Genomic DNA, 22,897 nt, shown 5'->3' on the forward strand with positions numbered 1-22,897 from the left:
GCGGACATTCATGGAAATCACAGATTCAAAGGAGAGGTTTAACCTTCCTCCTGAATTGGACTCCATGATCTACTTCACTGTGGAAAAGCCCACAGAGAACTTCTCCTGTGCTTCAAGTCTTAGCGCCCTGCCTCTTCACGAACACTACATACAGAAAGATGTGGAGCTGAAACTCACTCCCTTTCTCCAACAAAATGACAAAGACCTTCCTCTAGGTGATGATGAGCAGCACCACGACCACGTTGAGAGATACAGTGATTGCAACTCAGATGATGACATAGAAATACTAAAAGAGTGCATCAACTCAGCAATGCCTTCCAAGTTCAGAACCTTCAAAAAAACCTCCTTGATGAACACCATCCCTCCTCACCTTCTGAGTGCCCAGGTACGAAAACCCATTAATTTACCAGTGTACATGATGCTCCCCAATGGCAAAACACAGATATATTCTGGGAGGCGAATTGTCATTCCTCAGAAAGATCTAAGGTTTGATGATTCATCTGTCACTGATTCTGCTGAACGTACACCTGTAAACTTCTCCAGCACAACGTCTCTAAGTGACGAGACTCTTCAGTATCCAGTGAAGGAGAGAGGGGCTAAAGACTGCACAGCTACAGGCATGAACAGACAGGAAGTGCTCGACGATGAGGCAAAGAGGATTGAAGACCTGCGGCTGTTCTCACACTTTCACAAACCCAACAGAAACCAATGTCCACCTGAGGTACAAATTGACCGAACAATTAAGCATGTTGTTTCAACACAGAAAGTTCTAATGCAGAGCAAAGAAGTGGCTGACAGGGTGGCAAACCAAAGAAATCGAGATCCGTCAGCAAACCAGCAAAAGAAGAAACTGGCTCCAGGCCTGAACAGAAAACTGGATCTGCCTGTGATAAAGACACACACCAGCATGGACATGGAATTACAAAAGAACAGAAAGTCTGTTTGCCCAACCACACGTTCTTCTGAGGAAAGTTACGGGTTTCATGATCACGAAAATGGGTTTGCGGAACCCACGGGACGAACAAACAGAAAACAGTTGAGGGAACTGAACAGAAACACTCTGTCACGTAGTATGACGAACATTGGCAGGACTGAGAGTTCCCAACAGAAGCCGAGGGGTTTCCACAGGATTAAACAAAATCTAATAAAGAACGAATCGTCGGCGTTCTACTCCCTCAGCTCCTCTCTCAGTTCCCTAAGTGATGCAGAATTCGAGGAACATACATCAAAGGTGCAGCAGCTATGGTACAAAAACAGACACAATAAAACTCTCAGCTCAGCGCAGCAGATGAAGTTGATGAGTATTCACGACCAGTTAGAAGAGCCGAGTTCACCCAGCTCTGTGAGCATGGATTCAGAGGACGACCTTCTTCAAAAGTGCATAACATCTGCCATGCCCAAACAAAGAAGGAAGCTTGCAGCCAGGAAGAAGAAAGCAGAAGTTGCTCAAAAGCTAAAAGTAGCCGGCTGGAATGTGGACGATGAAATGGACAGCGACTATATGGCATGGGACGACGACTCGGACCTCAACAGCGTGGAATGGCGAGCGATACAAGAAGGTGCCAACTGCGTGGTCACAGGGCTGCAAGCGTCAAAGTCCAACGATCCTTCTTCTGAGGAGACCGAGTCGGTGCTGTCGTTTATGTCCACTTCCAGCTTCACACCCAAGGAAAGGAAGTTCGCTAAAGACAAGAAGGCCAACAAACCTTTAGACTTTGCACAACGCAAGCCTGTTCCAAACTTGCCAGTTGTTTTTAGAGGCAGAACAGTGATTTATACACCAAAAAAAGATTCTGCTCCATCGCAAAGACCTCCCCCAAGAAAAGTGACAACCAAGCCCGATGCACCAAAGAACCCGGATCTGGCCCAGCAAAGATCAAAGAGTCTCCACCGATTGGGTTACCCACAGGACACAGAGCTGTCTTTGCCAAAGAGGAGCTCTACCCCGCCTCCCAGAATACCAAAAAGTTCATCATCTGGATCTTCACAAAGCTCGACACCATCCAAACAAATTCAGAACAAGATAACATCGCCAATTCAGACAAACAAATCCAGCCAGAAAAAAAACTCCACCCCTGTGAGCTGTCCACCCGTGAGTCCTCCTGAAAGAAAGGGACGATCTCCTGTTGTGAATCAAAATGAAAAGTCTCCTCCTCCTAAAACTCAGAAGTCTCCTGTTCGAATCCCTTTCATGCAAAATTCAAACAGGCAACCAAGACCTCTGTCACCGCTGGTCACAAACCAAATGACCACTAGACAGAACAATCAAGTCAGTGGTAAAAAAGTCCCCCCCCCCAGTCGATTTGACCTTGTCAGAGTGACCTCAGTTCACTCCAGTGGGGATGACACTGATCGAAGTGGGTTTATGAGACAGCTGACTTTTATTAAAGACTCAAAGACTGGACTAAGGCGTGAGGGATCAGTACGCTGCATGCCCAGATCTCAGACTGGATCACCCGTTAGGACTGTTCCTGGAACTTCAGCTGTCTTCCTTTGTTCATCCCGCTGTCAAGAACTTAAAGCAGCTCAAAGAAGGGTACAAGTGAAAGGTCCAGGAGAAGCAGGGCAGGTCCAGAAGGCAAACTCCAGCCTTCATCTGCGGACCTCAGCAATCTCTAGAGCAACCTCAAGTGAAATAAATCAATCTTTGAGACGTCCAACTAGGAGGACAAGTTCTGAAAGCCCTCGCAGGGTGGCTCAGCGAAACACATCTAACAAAATGTCTGGTACCAAGCAAACACAAGACAGAGATACCGTCAAACGACATGCCTCATCCCCAAGCATCAACATACTGAGCCGAGTGACCAGCCGTTCTTCTTTACGGTCTTCATCATCTGATTCCAGTGGAAGAGCAAAGAGTGAAGACGACACACAGAAGAAAGGTCTGAGGTCTGCATCCACCTGGAGGAGGATCAGGGATGAGGATGTTCCACAGATTTTAAAAAACACTTTGCCAGCCAATGCCTTACCTTTGATGACTTCTCCTGACAGGGAAATGCCAAAGTCACTAGCTCCTTCAGGAAAACTACCAACAATTGTTCTTTCATCTCGCATGACTAGTGATGCAACCGTTCAGACAGAGGATTTGACCAACAACCAAACACAGTCCGGCACATCTTCAAATGTTGATACTGCTGCAGTGACTTCAGGAGAAGGGGCGCGACTCTCTGTTTTTAGAAAGATCAATCCAAGTAAAACCCAGGACTGTGATTCTGAGTATGCCAGGAGGGGCCACAGCGCCACCTCATTGGGAATGACAGATGGTCATATTGGCGGAGTTGTCCATTTTCGCCAAGGATCCCCCAGTAAGGCTGCCCGTGTCACGCCCTTTAATTACACCCCGAGTCCAATAGCTTGTTGCCTAGAGGACCCACAGAACCAGGCTGCCCAAGTCAATGAGAAGTCAGGCAGTAAGAGTGAGTCCTAAGGTGAACAACTGGACCAAAATGCGTCATTGAACCAAACTCAGGTGGACGTTGGAGGAACTAAGTTTGTGCTTCTACGTACCTCGGATATTCAACCTTTAGTTTGTTTGTTTTCTCCAGCCCTGGTATTTGGTCTAAACGGCTTCCATCTATACGAATCCTACGGAGTGGGATGTATGCATTTAGACAGGTCCTGACCTAAAACTGACTAACAGAACCGTCTACAGACAAGGAGATGCTTCTTTTTCTACCTGTTTTGTATTTAAATATATCAAACCTTTCCTGCTGTAGTGCACATGACAAGTAAAAGACAATGAACGGCGTCTGAACATCGATACCTCGGTCCATGTTCTGCACACAATCAGGAAGAACAATATTATGCAAAAGCTATAAACTGAAATGTCAGCTGGACATCTACCTGTGTGGTACAGACTGTAGTGAGTGTCCACATGAAGGACACAAACGCACCATTGTGTAAAGTATTTTTTACATACAGCACATGAACGCCTCATTATTCAACTGTACATCTTTGTTCGTACTTACAGAACCAGTGGGGTCCAGGTTTTGGTATAGTTTTCAGGTTCCTTAACTGCATAATAGTTGGTCTTTGTCTTCATTGGGTGGAGCCAGAAGTCCTGCAGCGATGTGTTTTATCAATAAGGGGGCGCTCTAACAAAAGAATTTGATTAAATGTTACAGTGGACACTGAACATAGACTTCCTGAGTTCTACTACGTTTTCGGTTTATTGTTCCTCCTACAGTTCCTTGTTTCTAGTAGTGAACATAGTTCCAGGTACTGTTTATAATAATTAGCCTGTACTTCATGCCTTAGACTTAAAATATCCTAGAACTGCTTGTCCACCTCTACATATCCAGTCTCTGGTCTGAAGTGTCCCCCACATGCGCCCTCATCTGTCCTGTAAATACCCTCCACGTGAGATTATAGGAACTCCTCTAAGCTTCCAGAAGAACCTACATGGCTCCCTTACATGTTAGCATGCTAATATATTCACTCTCAGTAAACACCACCTATTGCAATAGCATTCTGGACACAGCGGTGGGCAGTAAAGTCCAATGGGTGGGCTAGAGTTCCTCAAGGCTAATGCTAATAATGATGATGCTACCAACTGTCAACATAGAAGAGTATAGCCAGTAACATCTTAGTGACATCATAATGTCGTAGTATACACTGACAGATATATAATGAGCTGTCCTGTGATTGGACAAGGGTGGCTCAGGGGCATGCCCTTTTCACATCCAGATTAGCTAACTGTCAATATCTGCTTCTCTGTGTTGCTGTAAAAGTAGCGATAGGCCAGACCAAGAGTTTTCTCCAGTGTGATCTTCTTCCACGTTTACTCCAGAATGTCGTAGCTCCTACTACATGGGAGACTGTTGGCGCTCCCAAACCAAACCTCATCCAGAAAATTAGTGATTTTGGGGATTTTTACATTTCAGTGCCCTTGTTGACACTGGGCTCAGTTCAAAGTCAACTGTGGGAGAACTTTGGAGAACCTCCTTACCAGTCTCTCCACAGTGAGTACTTCTGTCTCTACTCACGTAAAGACTTCTGTAAGAACAGACACTAGAACAATTAGCCAAATCAGCCAAGTTATCAGGCAACTTTCTCACCAAACCCTTTTCAAAAATCTGCAGACTTTTCAAGCCTTGTTTTTGCTGTTAGAACGAAAAAAGCAAACAGCAAACAACACGTGTGAACAAGACCATGCTGGTGTTTTTAACAATCTGAACTTACACAAGTGTGTGACATCATCAGTGTTTTCACCTAATAAAGAGTGACGTGTTTCATGACACTCCTATTTATCTGTGTGATTTTTATAGAAATGTAGTGTTGAAAACAGACTTTGTTAAATGTATTGATATAACTGAAGAATAAATGACTACAAATTCATAGAAGGATGACTAACACTTTCCTAAATATGGTATTAGATGTAAGTCAAGAATATGAGTTAATTGTAAAAAAAGTAAAGCCAAATAAATAGCTAAAAGGTCAGACTATTCAGTGTAGACAGTGTTAAAAAATTGTCAAATAAATAAGCCTAAAAATGTCAGTAAATCAGATGACCATGGTCAGTTATTGTTTTATTTGTTTTAAATCCTCCAGGTCGGTTCATCACATTAGTCACTGTGATGTCATAACTGTGATGTCACCAGTCTGCTGACATCAGACACCCCATGTCATCTCTTGTTGCTCCACCTACACAGTAATGGGCTTGAAGACACAGGTCTGTGGTCCGCCCTTTATGAGGTCTGTCCCACACAGCGTCAGTGTGATTGACGTCTTACATTGTCCATGTCCCGTTCAAGACCTGTTCCTGCTGCTTGAAGCTCCTCCTTTTGCGTCAGTAGACGTGCCAGAGACACCTGAAGCCGTTGGTTCAACTCCATGTACTGACGACACTGTTGGAAGTTTACGTCCACGTCTGAGTCTGAGGAATCTAGACAATCCGGGAAAAGGGTCAGTAATGGACAGGCTAGAAAGACGTGAGAGAGACCAAAGGTCAGAGGTGAGAGACAGAGACAGATGATAAAGTGACAGAGTGGCAGACAGGGAGACAGGACAAAACAGACAGAACAGAGAAAGACAGACGAGAACAGATGCTGTGTGCTGGTCTCACCTTGTCCTGCCGTCTCCAAGACGTTGTACACTGCATCAGTGGCGGGAGCCTGGTTAATATCCTCCAGGATCTGATCCACAGTAGGCGGGTCTGGACGACTGGGGAGCACCACCCTCTTTTTACTTTTGGAGCCGATGTTCATGTTGATGAGGAAACAGCGCCACCTGTAGCATCTCCAATCATTCATACCACACAGCACTTTAAACACAAGATCCGTGGCTTAATTTTCTTTTCTCCTAAATTAAAGTATGCATCATGGAAGTAATCGGAACTGAGAGACGTTTTCCTATGTTCTCAGTTTCTCTGCACAGCCGCCTCGAAGTAAAAACCATTAACACACAAACTCGCTCAGGCTAACTACCTTTAGCTGTATCAGTAGGGCCGTGGACACGTCTCAGTCCAGTGGAATAATTCAGAACTGGACTGACGTAAAAAAAAGAACGCGTGCTATTTTGACAGGTTAGCAATTCTAAAGTAGCAACTCTGACACTACAGCATTACCAAAATACTCCTCGACAGTATTTTGTCGCTTCTTACCGGAGTCTTGCGTGACGTCCCTCGACCCTCGGCTGCGAATGAAAGCGAAGGGACGAAGATAAAAGACGAATGCTGTGTCGAAAAGATCTAGATTTAGTGAGAAAAACGTGAGAAAAACAAACTATCATCTGCTTTAGGGTCAGGTCGGAGAACAGCCTTCCCTCATCCCTGACTGTACAGAACTACTGACGCATTAATGTGACGTCATAAGTACGTGTCAGGCCAGTCATCAGTTATCTGAAGGCAACGGAGAAGAAACGAGTAGTGAAAGGCCGGTTAAAACTCTTCGTTTTAAGGACAGACCACCTGTGAAGAACAAGTGGTGAGAAGAACTGCGTGTTAGAAGCGTTAAAACGAAGAGATGATTGTTATAGAGCTCTAACGTTAATAATGGATCCGATTTTATTCAAAACTAGCTAAGCTAACTAGCCTTTAGCTCGGGGTTGGTGTTTCGAGGCATAGCAAACTCGTCAGTAAAGTCTGTAAACATAATAGAAATGTTTAACTAGGATATTTTCCTAAACATGTTACCCGCGGTCTTTATTTAAGCAAATCAAAACATGAAAAAACCTTGAAATTCACACTGAACCGTTTACAGCGGCATGTTATCCTCTTGGCTTTAAATCCACATACACTATTTTAGATTCGGTTCAATTAATTTGTGACATTTTAGCAGAAGTCGGTTGTCACTTATAACAATTAAGGCGCGGAGACTTTACACATGACGTGCAAACTGGTACGGAGTTCCATGTGTGTTTAGACTGGAACAAGGGGCAGAACCATTATCCAGGTGCGACCAGGACTCGGGGACACCGGAAGAATCCCACGGAACTAACTTTGACCAGTGGAACCAACAGGAAGACCTCATACTTTTTAGTTTACACAGCAGAGGAACTGATATGTTTGACCTACACTAGACTGACAAGACTGGAATCACAGACTGACACCGTTAGTTTCCACCTGTTGTTCTGCTGTTTCTATTGGCTTCGAATGTAAAACACAACGTCAGTCACTGTCACTTGGTGGTTCTACTCAGGCTGATGATTTGCCTTTTGCAGATTCTCTCTCCACTCAGTGGAACAAAGAGGTCTGACCCTGCGTCACCATGACCGACCACAAACGCCTCGCTTTCTCTATCATCCAGTTCCTCCATGATCAGCTTCAGTCGGGGAATCGCTCCTCTGATGCCCAGGAAAGTCTGGAGGGTAAGCTCCCGGATAGTTCCGACAGATCTGCCCATAAGTCTTATGGTTAGGTCAACTCTTCAGGTTTGTCCAATCAGAATCGACATCTCTCTGATTTGGTCCTGATTTTAGGAGCAGGTCACAGGACAACAGCCTGTCAAGTCAAGAGAGCACTGATACTCTGTTGCGTAATGGCACAGAATCACAGAACAGTCAAGCTAAAATATTACTACTAATGACACACACACACAGTGTAAAAGGTCAGAACTAAAGTCATCAAAGATCAGAGTCAGGGAGCAGATGGTTCTGTCTGCTGGTCCACACTTAGGTGTTGTTCATGTTTTTGTGGTGTGTCCCGCCTCAGTCGCCGTCCAGTGTTTGGAGACAGCGTTTGAAGTGTCCACTGAAGACCAGAGTCTGGCTGTGGCCATAACACTCCCAGAGATCTTTGCTTTGGCCACACAGAAGGTAGAAGAACCACCTGTCAATCATTCATCTGGCTCACCAGAAGTTCAGTCTGATCAGCTGACACGTGTGTGTGTGTGTGTGTGTGTGTGTGTAGTCATCTCAGGTCAACAACAACTCCTCCTCACCCACTCCTTCGTCCATCAGTGAAGAACAGAGAGCTGAAGCTGAGCGACTTAAATGTGATGGTGAGATCAGGACCATGGACAGAGTCACTGTTTCTCCTCCATCAGCTAACGCACCTTCACCTCCTTCACCCCTCTTGCTTTCCTCCCTCTGTTAATTCTCCCTCTGCTGTCCTCCTGTCTTCTTCCTCCTCCTCCTGTCGTTGTTCTTTCCTTTCTTGTTTACATCATTAAACATGATTCTGTCTCCTTCCTCTCCTCCTCCTCCTCATCTGTAGTTTTTTCTAATGTCTGTGTGATGTTTGGATCTTCTGATCTGTACACAGGTAACGACCAGATGAAGGTGGAGAACTTTGCGGCAGCTGTGGAGTTCTACTCCAAGGCCATCACCATCAACCCTCACAACGCCGTGTACTTCTGTAACAGGTCAGTCATGTGACCTTAACGGTGGAGTCAGGTCCTGTTTACACTGCTGAGATACGACTACGAAACCTCTTGATACAAAGCGTTCATGCACCTCAGGGGCAAGAAAATTCAGTGTTTAAATGTAGTACATATGCCAAGCCTGTGTGTGGCACTGTCATCTCTGCTCTAACATACCAAAACCAGGTGTTACACCACTGTGGGAGCCGTGGTCCAATATCACAGCGTTCTCTGCTCCAACACTTGGATTCAATGCAAGGCTTAATCGGCACTTAAGCTCCGGGATCCATAGTCATATAGTTGCCATGTAAACACCACCTGAGTCAGGTCTGTGGTCCTCACCTGTGTGTCTGTCTCTGTCTGCTGCTGTGTGACCCCACACTCATTCCCCTAGAGCTGCAGCTTACAGTAAACTGGGAAACTACGCCGCAGCAGTCCAGGACTGTGAACTGGCCATCAGCATCGACCCCAGTTACAGCAAGGCCTTCGGCAGGATGGGGTGAGTCAGAGTCACGTGATGATGTCATCAGTACTCTCATAGTGAATGTCTTAAAAACCAGGAGATTTAATATTGTACATGAAGCTAATGATGAGTTCACACAGCAGTATCAGCAAGCTCTGACCATCCGTCCACGTCACTACTCTGCTGAAAACAGTGACATCATGTTGTTGATTGAAAATTTCACCTCCGTCTTATCTGCTATCTACATATTAGACGGCACTGACTTCAGGGCCAGGCTCCTGGATCACAGGCTGTAGACCAGCACTAGAACTTGTGAGGAAGAGGGATCTGGTTCTGTTAAAGTGGTTCCTGCTGGTTATTAGATTGGTTCCATCTCTAACTACTGATAGATTAACTTTATTGATCCATCCGATTTAGTGATTAATGACATCTGAGCTACTGTCTCCTGCCTCAGGTTGGCGCTAGCCAGTCTGAACAAACACACAGAAGCAGCCAGTTACTATAAAAAAGCTCTGGAACTGGACCCTGACAATGACACATACAAGAACAACCTGAAGGTAGCAGAAGAGAAGATGGAGACCAGCAGTCCGGTGAGAATAACTAATATTTGACTCTTTGTGACTCCCTGATTCACCTGGACCTCACCTAAACTCATCTGCTCTCCCTCTCCTCAGACAGCAGGGGTGGGCGGAGTCGACCTGGCAGGTTTACTCAGTAACCCAGGCTTCATGAACATGGTGAGAACTTCTCTGTAACCACACTGTTATTGGTTCTCATTCACAACATTAAGCCAACCAATGGTTCCACACCCACTTGAACAATAAGCTGATTGTTAGCTTAGCTTTTGGCAGGATACCCACCAGTCAGACTGAGCAGATAACGAGAGTGCAGCCAGGGTACAAACAGGAAGAAGAAAGATAATCCAAAATAACACAAGAAAAAGCATGTTAGCTATAAATGTTGAATGAAAGCTAAAGGTTAGCACAAGTAGCCTTATTTTCAGGGTAATAAATGCTAACTTGGCAGTAAAAGTAGCAAACTCTCTTGAAGCTTAGATATGCTAACTGCAGACATGAAAGTAAAACAACTGTAGATGTTGTCATTGTTGTCTGTGTTTTTTTTTTCTTCTTGCCTCAGGCCTCGTCCTTGATGAACAATCCTCAGGTCCAGCAGCTGTGAGTTTCTTCTTCTCTCTCCATTTCCCAACTCTTCCACTTCTTAGTTCAGATGTAAATACAGCCTCTGCTCTTGTTCCTATCAGGATGTCAGGGATGATGTCAGGAGCATATGGGCCAATGGGTGGTGCTGCAGGTGCAGCTCCAGCTGCAGCTCCGGCTGCAGCTCCAGCTGCAGCTCCAGCCACAGCTTTGTCTGGCGGCCCCGCCCCTGCTGGTGACTTATCAGGATTAATCCAGGCGTATGTACTCCCTATCAGAGTAGGCTTTGAATTCCACATCAGGAGGCGGACTGGTGGGGTTAGGTAACAATTGCTTCTTCAACTTTCTGTGTCCACCAGGGGCCAGCAGTTTGCTCAGCAGATGCAGCAGCAGAACCCAGAACTCATTGAACAGCTGAGGAGTCAAATACGTAATCGAACGCCAAGCAGCAGCAATGAGGAGCAGCCGTGACGTGAGTCTGACTGGCCAACCAATGCAGGCATACTTGAATACCAGTAAAAGCAGCAGCTGCTGTTGAACTAAAGTCACTGCTTGTCTTTATGGACTCCTATTCTGTACTATTCCAGGTGAAGACTCCGATCCAGTTTTTCTTGGTCTGATGTGGATCCTTCAAAGGTTGAAGGACTTTGACAGAGAGGGGGTGTGGCTTATTCAGGAAACATGTCACCAAATGTCAGGGCTGCTTGAATTGTTTTTAAGATGGCCAGCCCAAAAAACTTCTACTAAACCACAGTAGTGTGTGTGTGTGTGTGTGTGTGTGTGTGTGTGTGTGTTTGTGTTTGAATGACAGCGCTGTAAAAACAGTTGAAAATTAAACCTAGAATCTTAACATGTGATTTGTGTCTGTTTTTTCCAAAGTCAAACATTTATGACAGAATAGAAAAATAATTTGAACAGATGGTTGGAAACAGCCCTGATCGAGAGTCGGTGTGGACAGAGTGGGGCGGGGTGGGGGGTAGATGGTGACAAAGAGAAGTGGAGTGAACAAAGTGGAGACCAGGTTATTGTCATGACACTGCATGTGTTTCTTAGAAGAGCATGTGCATCATGGGACTTCCCCCAGCAGTCGAGGCCTACAGCAGCAGAACTAAAAACAAGTCTGCTTTAACCAAACAAGAAATGTAGTAGTTTCAGACAGAGTTGGAGAGGATTTGGCTGGAAAAGCCTGATAAGATATTTTATTACACCTTACCAAAAGTCCCACGACAAAGGCCATTCCCTGGCTTGCTGACAAAAGTGTGGAAACACATAAACTTACTGGGATGCAATACATAAGGCAATAGAAGAAATCTTTGGAGTCACCTGCCTCTGGAAAGTCAAGTTTTAGTTTTACTTTTTGGACTCACTTCAGACATTGTCGATACGACGTCAACAGTTTGTGTAGAAGTCACTGAAGCTGGACTTTAAATACTGACATGACCGTGATTCACAGACTAAACACAAAGTTTTCTTCCACTTCCGGTAAAGGCTAAGCTACTTAGCTAACGCCAATCCACTTAGTCAAACCGCCAACAATAGAGAATAAAAGTCCAAAAGTCTCTCACCGTTCTGTCTGATTCCTTCATCCTGACTAGATCGAGCCACCATTGACCATCACGTCGTTCACTAGTGGATTTTAAAGCACGCGACGAACTTTCTCGGCGTCTGACGTCAAATGTCGCGACCGTTGGACCGATTGGTTTATTTTATTTTGTGCCGGTGTTTTTAGTGAAGTGGTGCTGGAGAAATCAATTAGTTAAAGTTAAAGGTTGAAATGCTTTAACGCGAGTGAATACATCCGATTAACTACGCTGTCGTCCCTGTGTCTCATCTCCATCGATGTCGATGTTGGTACTTTTAGATGAAATCTAAATAATCTTTAGTTTAAAAAAACACTGTTCTCCGTCCACCACCAATAGAAGACGAATAAGAAGCAGAAGAAGCTTCTTACACGGGGGAGGTGTCAGAATACATCAGAGTAGGCGTGAATCAACTCGAGTTTGACGGCCTGTGATTGGATGACGGCGGAAATTTCGTCGGCGGATATGATGTACTGTGGCGCGGGAAGAAGAAGCTGTTGTGACGGAGTGAAGCTTAGTTTTAGTTTTTCAGAGACAAAATATCGCAAAAGAGACAACAAGCCAAACAAAGAGACTACATCACACCGATGATCATTGACGTCACAGCTTTGATAAAAAGGTGAATTCTGTGTTTAAACGTTTATGGACAGACCAAAACGCTAACCTGCTAACTGCTGTAGATAACACGGTTTTCACTTCGATTTTCTCTTAAAAAAAACGCGTTTAAGACATATTTTGCGCTCATGTTCATCCAGACATTGATAAAAAAAAATACACGATATAATTATACTGGTAAACATGAAACTATGTGGAAAGTTCCTGCACCAGAACTGTTTCCTCAAATACCAGTCGACCCATGTGTCGTTAATTCAGTATTAACGACACATGTTTTTACGATGAAGTTCAAAAGTAATTCCTCACTGCCCGTTGTAAACGTGTTTCATGAGGACGGATGAACGAATATAAACAACAGAGTTTATGTGTCAGCTGCAGCATCACTGTTGTCCACCAGCGGTCCTTCTCACAGTAGTGTGTATTTCAGGAAACATGCAGGCGTTTTTGAAAGGATCTGCGGTTCAGTCTGTCAGAGCTCAGAAAGATAAAACCTCGTCGTCTTCATCAGCAGGAGCTGAGAGGAAAACCAGAGCTGTGCCCTGGGTAGAGAAGTAGTAAGTCTGTCTCTCTCTCTCTTTCTCTCTGTTGTTTGTCAACATTGCACATGTAGCTCTGAAGGTGGCGCAAAGTACAGATTCAAAGCCCAGTTCACTGATTCACATAAGGTGTTGTATGTTCATATAAATCTAATCTGGAAAACAGCAGTGACTGAATATAAATTAGGGATTCGCAATGTGTTAATATGTAACTTTTTATTACTGTCTTCACCATAGCTAGGCTAAGCTAACCCTGCTTTCTCCTCTTTTGTCTATATCAGCATAACTGGATACTGTGAGAGTCATTACTGCCACCTACTAGTCTAGTATAGAGTGTGTCAGCAGGGGGCGCTCTAGATGTGCAGTTATACATGTAAGCTGATGCTGTAGCTAAACTGTTGTGTGTGTGTGTGTGTGTGTGTGTGTTACACACAGCAGACCAAAGTGTGTGGATGAAGTGGCCTTTCAGGAGGAGGTGGTGGCAGTTCTGAAGAAGTCTCTGGATGGAGCAGATGTAAGAAGCTCAGTCTCACACACTCATGGCTACTTTGTTAGGGACGATGTGCTGAGATCCCTCCTCTCTCTCTGTGTCTTCTCAGCTCCCTAACCTCCTGTTCTATGGACCTCCTGGGACAGGAAAGACCTCCACCATTCTGGCAGCTGCCAGAGAACTTTATGGGTGAGAGAAGATGGTGGTGATGATGATGATGGTGATGGTGAACTTCTCTCCTCTGGTTTTTTTCTGAAATGTGGTGTTGCTGCAGTCCTCAGCTCTTCAGACAGAGGGTGCTGGAACTCAACGCTTCGGATGAACGAGGTATCCAAGTGGTCAGAGAGAAGGTGAAGAACTTTGCTCAGCTGACAGTGGCAGGAAGTCGACCAGAGTGAGTTCATGAGACCGATCGACTGCTCCTTCATCTTCTCTTCTTCTTTTTTCTTGAGTTTACATCTGGACATCCTCTTTCTTGCCCTCCTCTTTTTCTCCTTGTCAGTGGGAAGCCCTGTCCTCCGTTCAAGATCATCATCCTGGATGAAGCAGACTCCATGACAGCTCCAGCTCAGGCTGCTCTCAGGAGAACCATGGAGAAGGAGTCTCGCACCACACGCTTCTGCCTCATCTGTAACTACATCAGCAGGTCTCTGTGATGTCATCACTGTGATGTCATCCGGCTCCTCAAATGACTGAAACCTCACACACACACACACACACACACTCTCTGTGATGTCATCACTGTGATGTCATCCGGCGCCTCAAATGACTGAAACCTTACACACACACACACACACTCTCTGTGATGTCATCACTGTGATGTCATCCGGCGCCTCAAATGACTGAAACCTTACACACACACACACACACACTCTCTGTGATGTCATCACTGTGATGTCATCCGGCGCCTCAAATGACTGAAACCTCACACACACACACACACACACTCTCTGTGATGTCATCACTGTGATGTCATCCGGCGCCTCAAATGACTGAAACCTTACACACACACACACACACCACTCTCTCTAACTCTCTTCTCTCCCAGGATCATCGAACCACTGACATCCAGATGTTCTAAATTTCGCTTCAAGCCTTTGGCCAATCAGATTCAAGAGGAGAGGCTGCTGTCAATCTGTGAGAAGGAGGAGCTAAAGTACAGCAGAGAGGTGGGGGTGGGGCTAAAGTACAGCTGTGGGGGTGAAACGGAGTCATCCTGACTTTCATCTTTTCTGATTGCTCTTCCTCTCCCCCACCCTCCGTTGTGCAGAGTATCTCAGCTTTGGTGCAGGTGTCGGAGGGCGACCTGCGGAAGGCCATTACCCTGCTCCAGAGTGCCGCCCGCCTCAGTATGGACAGAGAGATCACAGAGACTAGTGTCATTGAAATCGCTGGGGTGAGCGCACACACACACGAAATGATGTCACAGCTCTGATGTCTGTTAATGTTACACAGTCAAATGACTACTGCGCCCTCTGCAGGTGGTTCCTCCAAAAACCATCGACAAGTTGCTGCAGGTCTGCTTCAGAGGAACATTTGAGAAACTGGAGGTGGTGATCAGAGTGAGTTACAGGGTCACCTCCGAGGTCAACCTATTCACTACATGCTACAGCTAAATGCTACATCAGTGTCAGACAGTCTATGTTCTCATTATTTCTTGGTGAGAAGGTTCTGAGCCAGTTACTGGGTGAATACACTGATAAACACACTGAGCAGTAAGTGTGAATGATGGAACAGGGCTTTAAATGTGCATGTAGCACCACCTACTGTATAAGGACAGAAACACAACACCACCCACAGAGTGAAGTGCTTTTAAATGAACTATAAATGATTTTGGTCACGTCTGAATGTTTTCTCCTCTGTGTTGGTTAATGTGCTGTTAACCTTGATCTAGTTTGGTTATGTGTTAGGTTAACTTACCTACTAACTATCAAATGGTCTAGTGAACTACTTTGGTTGATTGGTCTTTCTCATCTCTGCTAACTCTTACTGAGTCAGTTATTGCTCACACGAACCAACTCCTCCAGTGTAGTTAAAGTAACCGTCCGTCGTGTATTGCTAACAGTTAGCTAACTCTGGCTTCTTTTGCAGGAGCTAGTGGATGACGGCTACGCTGCAACTCAGATCCTGACTCAGCTCCACGATGCCATTGTTGAAGGCCATCTGAGTGACAAGCAGAAGTCGGCCATCACTGAGAAGATGGCGGTAAGCCCCGCCTCCTGATCAGTAGATCAGACAATCAATGAGTCGATTGATCGTTTGTTCAAAAAACCAATGCTAACGCGCTGACTTCCCGTTGTTGTCAGGTGGTGGGGAAGTGTCTGTTGGATGGAGCGGACGAATACCTCCAGTTGTTAAGTTTGTGTTCGCTCATCATGCACCAGTCCAACAACTGACCAACACACCTCCACTTCCTGGTTCTCCACTTCCTGAGACACAAAGTTTGATTCCACCGAACAGCAGTGTCACAACAACATCAAAACTCACTTCTTCATGCCACCTCCTTTATTCCTCTCCTGCTTCAGTCAGTGGACCCTTCTCCTGCACTAACTCCACTTCCGATTTCCCTAGAACCAAACTTTTTTCTGATCCAGAATTTTCTTTATTGGACAAATGGTAATAAAAAAGGAAAATCATTGTTTTTGTTCATTCAATATTCTGTGACCCACATCTTTAACATCATCTTTGTGTTGATCAGTTCTCGTTAACTTCCATCCTAATTATAGACAATCACATTTCAAAAGAATGAATGGTTCTAGCTCCACTTACTGTTTGACCAGTTCACACTAATCCTTTTGAGGAAAAAACATTGTCCTGTTGGTGGCGTGGTGGTAGCAGCTGGTGCTCAGGCCATGAAGCCCCACAGGAAAACATTGATCAGGAGCAGCAGCAGAGCGTTGACGTCACAGACTCGTCTCCAGAACGGATCCTCCTGCAGAGCACTCACTTCGCTGTGTCTGGACCCAGAGGTGGTCCCAGGGTTGGAGGACGCCCCCGTCAGGCCACAGAGCCACAGAGCTGCTCGACGCAACCATGACCTCACCTCAGGCTCGGAGTCAGTGCTCTGGTCACAGATGGAGGGGTCAGAGGTCAGTGGGGGTCCTGAGAGGTCGACCCGAGGTTCTGTGCTGTGTCGGGACCACCACGTCAGTCTGTGGAGCTGCAGGGACAGAAGACAGGAGGTGATGTCCGGTTCAGTTCTGTCTGAACTTTAGCTGGTTTTGGACTGACTTTCAGTTTTTTAAGTTTCTTCTTTGAGTTCTGTGGACATGTAGTGAGAAATATATTCAGGCTAACATGTAGCCTGTAGCTAACCTTTACTATAACCCTTTCTTCCTATCAATGTATTAACTTAGTGTAGCTTTGCTTAGATGAGATGGGACTTAATATAAAGGACTTATCTGAACTGTCTGAGTAGGAAGAACCCCCCGCACCCTGCTTTCCTTACATGTTCTTCCGGGATTGGAGGCGTGGCCAGACTGACCACAGCGATGGTGATAAGCGTGATAGCCAATAGGATGAGTGCAAAGTACAGATAGTGCACGTCAGCAAGCACAGCAGGTCGAAGGTCCACTTCTCCACAGGCAGGAACAGAGTATGAAAATTCTAGAACCATCCGGATCAGACCCACCAGAAGGCCACACATCAGACCCCAGAAGGCTCCCTGACACACACACACACACACACACACACACACACACACACACACAGCACCAAAATGTTGCTAACATTAAGGCATTAGCGACCTTCAAGGCAGGTTTGTCATAGCATGGATGTTAGCAATATTGCTAACGACTTCACTTGTACTGTATGTGTGTTTTCACGGGACCTCACACTGACCTGTTCGTTGGCTCGTGTCCAGAAGATGGCAGTAAGGAAGACAGCCGTGATGGGCGGAGCCAGGAAGCTGGTTACTGATTGGATGTAGTCAAACAGCCGACCACTGTTAGCTGATTGAATGATTGGGATCCAGAGGATACTGATACACACCAGGAACAGGATGAACACTCTGAAACACACACACACGCACATACAAGGGTCAGGGCCAATGACATTTCTGCTACTTTCATGCTAACCTTTAGGCTCACTTGACAAAGAGACGGTCATTTTATTGAACTTAAAAACCAAACTGCCTGTCACTGGTCAGCTGACCACAGTGGCTACAGTGTGATGTCACAGGTCAGCTGACCTCTACCTTCCAACGATCATCAGTTCCATCTCAGAGGCTGCGGGTCGGGCTCGATGGTACAGGTCCAGAGTAAACAAGGTGGCGCTGCTGTTGAAGATGGAGGTAAGCGATGACATGAGGGCGGCGAGCATCACAGCCAACATCAGACCACGGAGACCTGAGACACAGGAAATGTTTCAAACTTTAGTCCCAGGTTTTCTGGTACTGAAAAACAGATCAGGGTGGAGTAACGGCAGCAGGGGGCGCTCTCACAGCTCAGTGTATCAGACTCACCCACAGGCATCAGCTCCACCACCAGTTTAGGATATGCTATGTTGGAGCAGCCGACTGCAGCTCCACACACACTCTGACACAGCATTGGGTCCACACATGCCACCTCATCTACACACACACACAGAGAGAGAGAGAGAGAGAGAGATGATGATGATGATGATGATGATGATGAAACATTCACCTGACCACAGGTTTCAAAGACAGGATGAAGGATCAGTCCACTCTACAGTTGATTGGACTGTGTCACAGACTCTGACTGACCTGGGAACAGTGCTCGACTGATCATGCCTGGCATCACGATGAAGAACATTGGCAGCAGTTTGAGGTAACCACCTAGAACACTTCCTGCTTTAGCATGAGTCAGAGATTTAGCTGAAAGAGAACGCTGTACAATCACCTGCACACACACACACACACACACACACACACACACACACACAGGCAGGGATTCAAACCAGGAACCTTCTCTCCGAGGCACCAGTGTTTAACACTTGATTGAACCCACAGCCACCATCAAAGAGATGGAGACTGTAGTTCAGGAAGACACAGGGGCTGCAGGTCCACTGCTGCCTCCTGTGGTCAGTCTGTGTCACTGAGGTCAGTCTCATTAGAACCCAGTGATGGATCAACAGCTGCTGAGTCTAAAATCTCTGTCTGTGTGTGTGTGTGTGTGTGTGTGTTGGGATGGGGTGGAGGGGGACTCTTCATGATGATGCTGATGATGATGCTGATGCTGATGCTGTGCAGCAGTTAGTCACCTGATCGGTGCACCACACCCAGGTGGACAGAACAGTGAGTCCAAAGATGAGTCCAGGCCAGGGAACGTCTCCGCTCACGGGGTCTCTGAACATTCTGAAGGCGTCGCTGCGAGGGAGGTGACAGGAAGTGTTGGGAACCACTACTGAGGGAACAGCTGACATGTAACGGTCAACAAGACCCTCGTACCAGCCCACTCTGGTGAATGCTAACACACACACACACACACACACACAAAGACAGCGTGAGTGTTTTGTTGGTGTTGTTGTCTTGTCTGTGTCCTCTCTGTGTTTACGTCTCACCAATAAACATCAGCGTAAACGCTCCGCCAACCATGATGACAGTCTGGAGAGCATCAGTGTAGATGACTGCAGCCAGACCACCTACACACACACACACACACATTTAATATAAACTTCAACCTTGACCACTAAACCTGCCCAAATGAATACATGCTAATTCATTATTTGTCTTTTTTTGTCTTCTCAATATACAGAAAACTATTTTGGTCATATTTAAGAATGTTGATTTCTCTAGATTAAGACAAAAAACATATACAACTGGTGTTTGTACACCATCCATCCATCCATCCATCCATCCATCCATCCATCCATCCATCCATCCATCCATCCATCCATCAGTCCAGAGAAAGGTTAGTCATTTTCTCTATAGAATCTGGTCTGAACTACAATCACTGATTATTTCTATGAGGTTTGGTTTGGCAGAGTAAGTGGTTCACAAACATCAGTTCTCTGTTAGTAATGTCTGACAGTGTTGGTGTCCACCTGCCACAGTGTAGGCAGCAGTGACCAGCAGCAGGATTCCTGTGGACAGATACAGGTCCCAGCCAAAGGACACCTGGATGAACAAGGCTCCAGAGAAGATGTCTGTCTGTGCACACACACACACACACACACACACATGTAAATAATATAATAATTATCTCGCCTCTACAGATTTGCAGATTTTCCCTTTTCACAGTGGGTCTTAGAACGGAACTACCACGATAGGAGAGGGATGACTGTAGTACAGTGGGGTGTGTGTGTGTGTGTGTGTGTGTGTCTCACAGAGATCTTTGTGAAGATGTAGAGGATCAGTGACAGCACAGACATGTAGATCCTGATCCTCTTTCCTCCAAAGCGTTTGCACAGATACTCCGGCATCGTCACCACGTTAGACGAGATGTAGACGGGAATAAAGATCCAACCCAGAGCCAGCAGCACCCAGGCTGCCTGGACACACACACACACACACACACACACACACACACACACACTGTATTAAATGATAACCACATTTGGACAGATGTCTGATCTGTGCTATGGATGTTCCTTACGTTCCATTCAAACCCCCCCACTGCCACCCCTCCTGCTGCCCCTGTTCCTGCCAGACCGATAAACAGCCCACTGCCCACATTACTGGACATAAGCGACGCTCCAATCTGTCAACAACAACAAAACAATTAATGTCACAAAATACACACTCCCAGGAACCAAACCCCATAGAGAAAATCAGTGATTTTAGTTTAGACCAAAGTCTATAGAGAAATGAGTGACTCACAGGCCACCAGGTCATAGAACGTCCAGCAAGGAAGTAACCGCCCACTGTGCTGCGATTGGCTCGAACCGATGACTGTTGACACAAACCATGAGCTCCATGTGTGAATGGTGAGTACCTAAACACTCAACAACAACAACAACAACAAACAAATAGATCTTCTCACCCAGATGCCAACCACCATGACGAAGAAGAAGTAGACGACCACAACAGCGATGTCAGCAGCCGCCACACCGACGCCTGAGGTGGGTGGAGACTGAGTGGTGATGCTGCCAACGCTGCTGCCACCTGAAGGACGAGGACAGAAAAGTGGCTGAGATATGAGTTAACAATGAGAAAAGTTGAGATCAGGTGGGTGAGAGGGTGAGTGGGAAGCTCCGCCGGTGTCAGACCTGCAGAGACTGTGCTGTCGGCCATGTTGACTTCAGTTTTCTCTGTGCCAGTGACTCAGTGTCTGCTGGTGAAAATATCTGCTTCAGTTTAATGATTAATTATCTTTGTTAACGACCAGGTCAAACTTCAGCTGCTGATTATCAACACAGACACAAGAACTCCATTCATCCTCACACACTGCTGCCACAACAACACTATCTCTACTCACTTTCTCTGTGACGTCACTGTTTGAAATTCTGTTCAGATTGACCCCAGTGACACAGACTGACCACAGGGGGCAGCAGTGGACCAGTGTCTCCTGTGTCTCTGCGCTTAAATGACTGGTCTGCCTTGGTCTGAACTTAAATCCCTGATTTTCTGTATGAGGTTTGGTGTGGTCAAGTTAATGGTTTACAAAGTCTGACAAAGAGAAGGACGGAGGTCTCAGGTGTGCTGGAAAAATGCAGATGCAGATTTGTCTGGGAGTTTGGATCAGTGTCCTGGGTCAGGGTTTAATGCAGCCACCCAGCTGGCCAAGGAGGTTTTGGCTCAGTGAGCTCTGAATATGTTTGTCATTCAAACATCTTAAAGTGCCATGGTTCTTTGAATGACTGATCATGATTGGTGACGCGGATGCTGTGAAACACGGTTCAGCCAATAGGTGGCACTTTCCTGAGTTTACAGTGGAAAATCCAAGTGTTTTTTTAAGTGGAAGCAGTGGAATGGTGTGTTGTGGTTGGACAGGTGAGAAGAAAGGAATGTGAGAGACAGGCAGACACATGTTGGACCACAGCAGCAGCAGCAGCAGCAGCAGCAGCAGCAGCAGCAGCAGACATGCGAGGGTACCGAGGAATCAAATACACCCTGTTCATCTGCTGTTATGTCTTCTGGGTGAGTCTCAGAACAAACTGATGTTTATTCACATTCTTAATTGAAGCTCGACGACAATGTTTGACAAAACCATGAAAAAAGTTGACAAAAGATGTTAACAGTTAGCTAAATGGAGTAGCTGAAAGAGCTAAAAGTTATCTTCAATATAATTTAAATGTCCCTCAAAATATGTTTTATATAATTCATATAAATATAAATCACTGAACAGAGTCAGCTTAGCACGTTTGTTAAAAATTGATCCTTGGGAGAGTCTGTCAATCAGGGGTTTGGTTTGTGTGTGTCTGTGTGTGCGTGTCTGCAGGTCTTTAGCTCCGTCCTTATTGCCGTCGGAATCTACGCCAAAATGGCAAAAGAGAAAGGTCAGTACTTCACAGTCAACACGAACCAGGTAGAAAACCAACTGACACCAAAGCCTGTGAGCTTAAATCATTCATTTTCTCTATGAGGTTTGGTGTAATATAATATAACATAAAAGACTGGTCCCGGCTCTGATCTCTGGGGAACTCCATAGTTTCATCAGTCTGTTATTATTAACATGAACAACTTTCCACGACCTAAGGTGTGTGTGTGTGTGTGTGTGTATGTGTGTGTGTGCGTACTTACAGACGTTGTGGACACTCTAACTGTAGACCCAGCTTTACTTCTCATCACCATCGGTTCCCTCATGTTTCTAATCACCTTCCTTGGATGTTGTGGAGCCCTGAGGAACGCCACCTGTCTGCTGAAGACAGTACTGCACCACACTATTAAAAATAACTCATGATGACACACTCTGTTTTAAAGCAAACAACATCTGTCTATTCATGTGTTTCTGCAGTTCCTAGGGATCCTGGTACTGATTCTGTTGCTGCAGGTCGGAGCTGCAGTGCTTGGATTTCTTTTCACTGACATGGTAACAGCTCCACCATTGTTCTCCCCTTGTTTACCTGCTAACCTTGAGCTGTTTTTGCCGACCTCCTGTATTTCAGGTCATTTTTATCTTAAAGCAGCGTTAGAACCAGCAACTTGATTACAACCATTTAACGATGCCAACTAACGGAGACCTGTGTTTGTCCAGAACTACAGTGGACGCACAAGATACGAGCTTCCCAAAACACCAGTATTCTAAGTTACGAGTCTGCAACTATTGGAAGATTTTTCTCCTGATACGAAGAAATCTTGAGTTACCAGTGGCTCAACCTAGGGCTGCCGTCCATTCAGTCGTACGACATGGGGAAGCC

At 45.7% G+C, this 22,897-nt stretch overlaps 7 protein-coding genes across 9 annotated transcripts in view; 4 read left to right on the forward strand and 3 right to left on the reverse strand.

Annotated features, from left to right (window-relative positions):
• The window catches only part of LOC107990141 (tripartite motif-containing protein 16-like protein), a 12,725-nt gene extending 8,631 nt beyond the window's left edge, over positions 1 to 4,094 (reverse strand). The window contains exon 1 of the mRNA XM_017042235.2: positions 3,969 to 4,094. The gene's annotated coding sequence lies outside the window, so the exon portion shown is untranslated. The remainder of the gene's footprint in view (positions 1 to 3,968) is intronic.
• The window catches only part of apc2 (APC regulator of WNT signaling pathway 2), an 18,352-nt gene extending 13,116 nt beyond the window's left edge, over positions 1 to 5,236 (forward strand). The window contains exon 15 of the mRNA XM_008337099.3: positions 1 to 5,236. This exon is cut by the window's left edge and continues 30 nt beyond it. Coding sequence (XP_008335321.1) covers positions 1 to 3,427 — 3,427 coding nt within the window. The 3' untranslated portion in view covers positions 3,428 to 5,236.
• A 266-nt stretch (positions 5,237 to 5,502) lies between these two features.
• Positions 5,503 to 12,279, reverse strand: c2h19orf25 (chromosome 2 C19orf25 homolog). 3 transcript variants are annotated; one of them, XM_008337155.3, is made up of 3 exons: positions 11,984 to 12,279; positions 6,065 to 6,237; positions 5,503 to 5,884 (listed from the first exon to the last, which is right to left on the reverse strand). In XM_008337155.3, exons 2-3 carry the CDS (start codon positions 6,204 to 6,206, stop codon positions 5,712 to 5,714), a joined length of 315 nt encoding a protein of 104 aa, XP_008335377.1. In that variant the 5' UTR covers positions 6,207 to 6,237; positions 11,984 to 12,279; the 3' UTR covers positions 5,503 to 5,711. The 3 variants fall into 3 exon arrangements, with proteins under 3 accessions (XP_008335377.1, XP_024919628.1, XP_008335371.1); XM_025063860.1 differs by having other exon boundaries at positions 6,065 to 6,262; XM_008337149.3 differs by lacking the exon at positions 11,984 to 12,279 and adding an exon at positions 6,602 to 6,773.
• Positions 6,787 to 11,250, forward strand: sgta (small glutamine rich tetratricopeptide repeat co-chaperone alpha). The gene is made up of 12 exons (XM_008337111.3): positions 6,787 to 6,923; positions 7,660 to 7,806; positions 8,150 to 8,253; positions 8,348 to 8,438; positions 8,702 to 8,801; positions 9,193 to 9,297; positions 9,716 to 9,851; positions 9,936 to 9,998; positions 10,399 to 10,436; positions 10,523 to 10,678; positions 10,778 to 10,890; positions 11,006 to 11,250. The coding sequence occupies exons 2-11, from the start codon at positions 7,707 to 7,709 to the stop codon at positions 10,887 to 10,889; spliced, it is 1,005 nt and encodes a 334-aa protein (XP_008335333.1). The 5' UTR covers positions 6,787 to 6,923; positions 7,660 to 7,706; the 3' UTR covers position 10,890; positions 11,006 to 11,250.
• A 188-nt stretch (positions 12,280 to 12,467) lies between the features above and the next one.
• On the forward strand, positions 12,468 to 16,276 carry rfc4 (replication factor C (activator 1) 4). Its single transcript, XM_008337173.3, has 11 exons — positions 12,468 to 12,617; positions 13,041 to 13,167; positions 13,585 to 13,663; positions 13,749 to 13,828; positions 13,914 to 14,033; positions 14,142 to 14,285; positions 14,688 to 14,808; positions 14,910 to 15,035; positions 15,121 to 15,201; positions 15,731 to 15,844; positions 15,946 to 16,276. The coding sequence occupies exons 2-11, from the start codon at positions 13,046 to 13,048 to the stop codon at positions 16,033 to 16,035; spliced, it is 1,077 nt and encodes a 358-aa protein (XP_008335395.1). The 5' UTR covers positions 12,468 to 12,617; positions 13,041 to 13,045; the 3' UTR covers positions 16,036 to 16,276.
• slc5a9 (solute carrier family 5 member 9) lies at positions 16,225 to 20,984 on the reverse strand. Its single transcript, XM_025063813.1, has 14 exons — positions 20,807 to 20,984; positions 20,581 to 20,702; positions 20,418 to 20,489; positions 20,194 to 20,298; positions 19,925 to 20,089; positions 19,643 to 19,748; positions 19,160 to 19,240; positions 18,860 to 19,065; positions 18,363 to 18,498; positions 18,102 to 18,209; positions 17,835 to 17,985; positions 17,480 to 17,648; positions 17,088 to 17,303; positions 16,225 to 16,799 (listed from the first exon to the last, which is right to left on the reverse strand). The coding sequence occupies exons 1-14, from the start codon at positions 20,829 to 20,831 to the stop codon at positions 16,485 to 16,487; spliced, it is 1,977 nt and encodes a 658-aa protein (XP_024919581.1). The 5' UTR covers positions 20,832 to 20,984; the 3' UTR covers positions 16,225 to 16,484.
• The window catches only part of LOC103398532 (tetraspanin-33), a 5,943-nt gene continuing 3,683 nt past the window's right edge, over positions 20,638 to 22,897 (forward strand). The window contains exons 1-5 of the mRNA XM_017042267.2: positions 20,638 to 20,765; positions 21,531 to 21,677; positions 21,979 to 22,036; positions 22,283 to 22,407; positions 22,495 to 22,569. Of these exons, the coding sequence (XP_016897756.1) occupies positions 21,621 to 21,677; positions 21,979 to 22,036; positions 22,283 to 22,407; positions 22,495 to 22,569 (315 nt within the window). The 5' untranslated portion in view covers positions 20,638 to 20,765; positions 21,531 to 21,620. The remainder of the gene's footprint in view (positions 20,766 to 21,530; positions 21,678 to 21,978; positions 22,037 to 22,282; positions 22,408 to 22,494; positions 22,570 to 22,897) is intronic.

The sequence above is a fragment of the Cynoglossus semilaevis genome, chromosome 2 (genome assembly GCF_000523025.1).
Source record: "Cynoglossus semilaevis isolate Cse_v1.0 chromosome 2, Cse_v1.0, whole genome shotgun sequence".
Classification (NCBI taxonomy): domain Eukaryota; kingdom Metazoa; phylum Chordata; class Actinopteri; order Pleuronectiformes; family Cynoglossidae; genus Cynoglossus; species Cynoglossus semilaevis.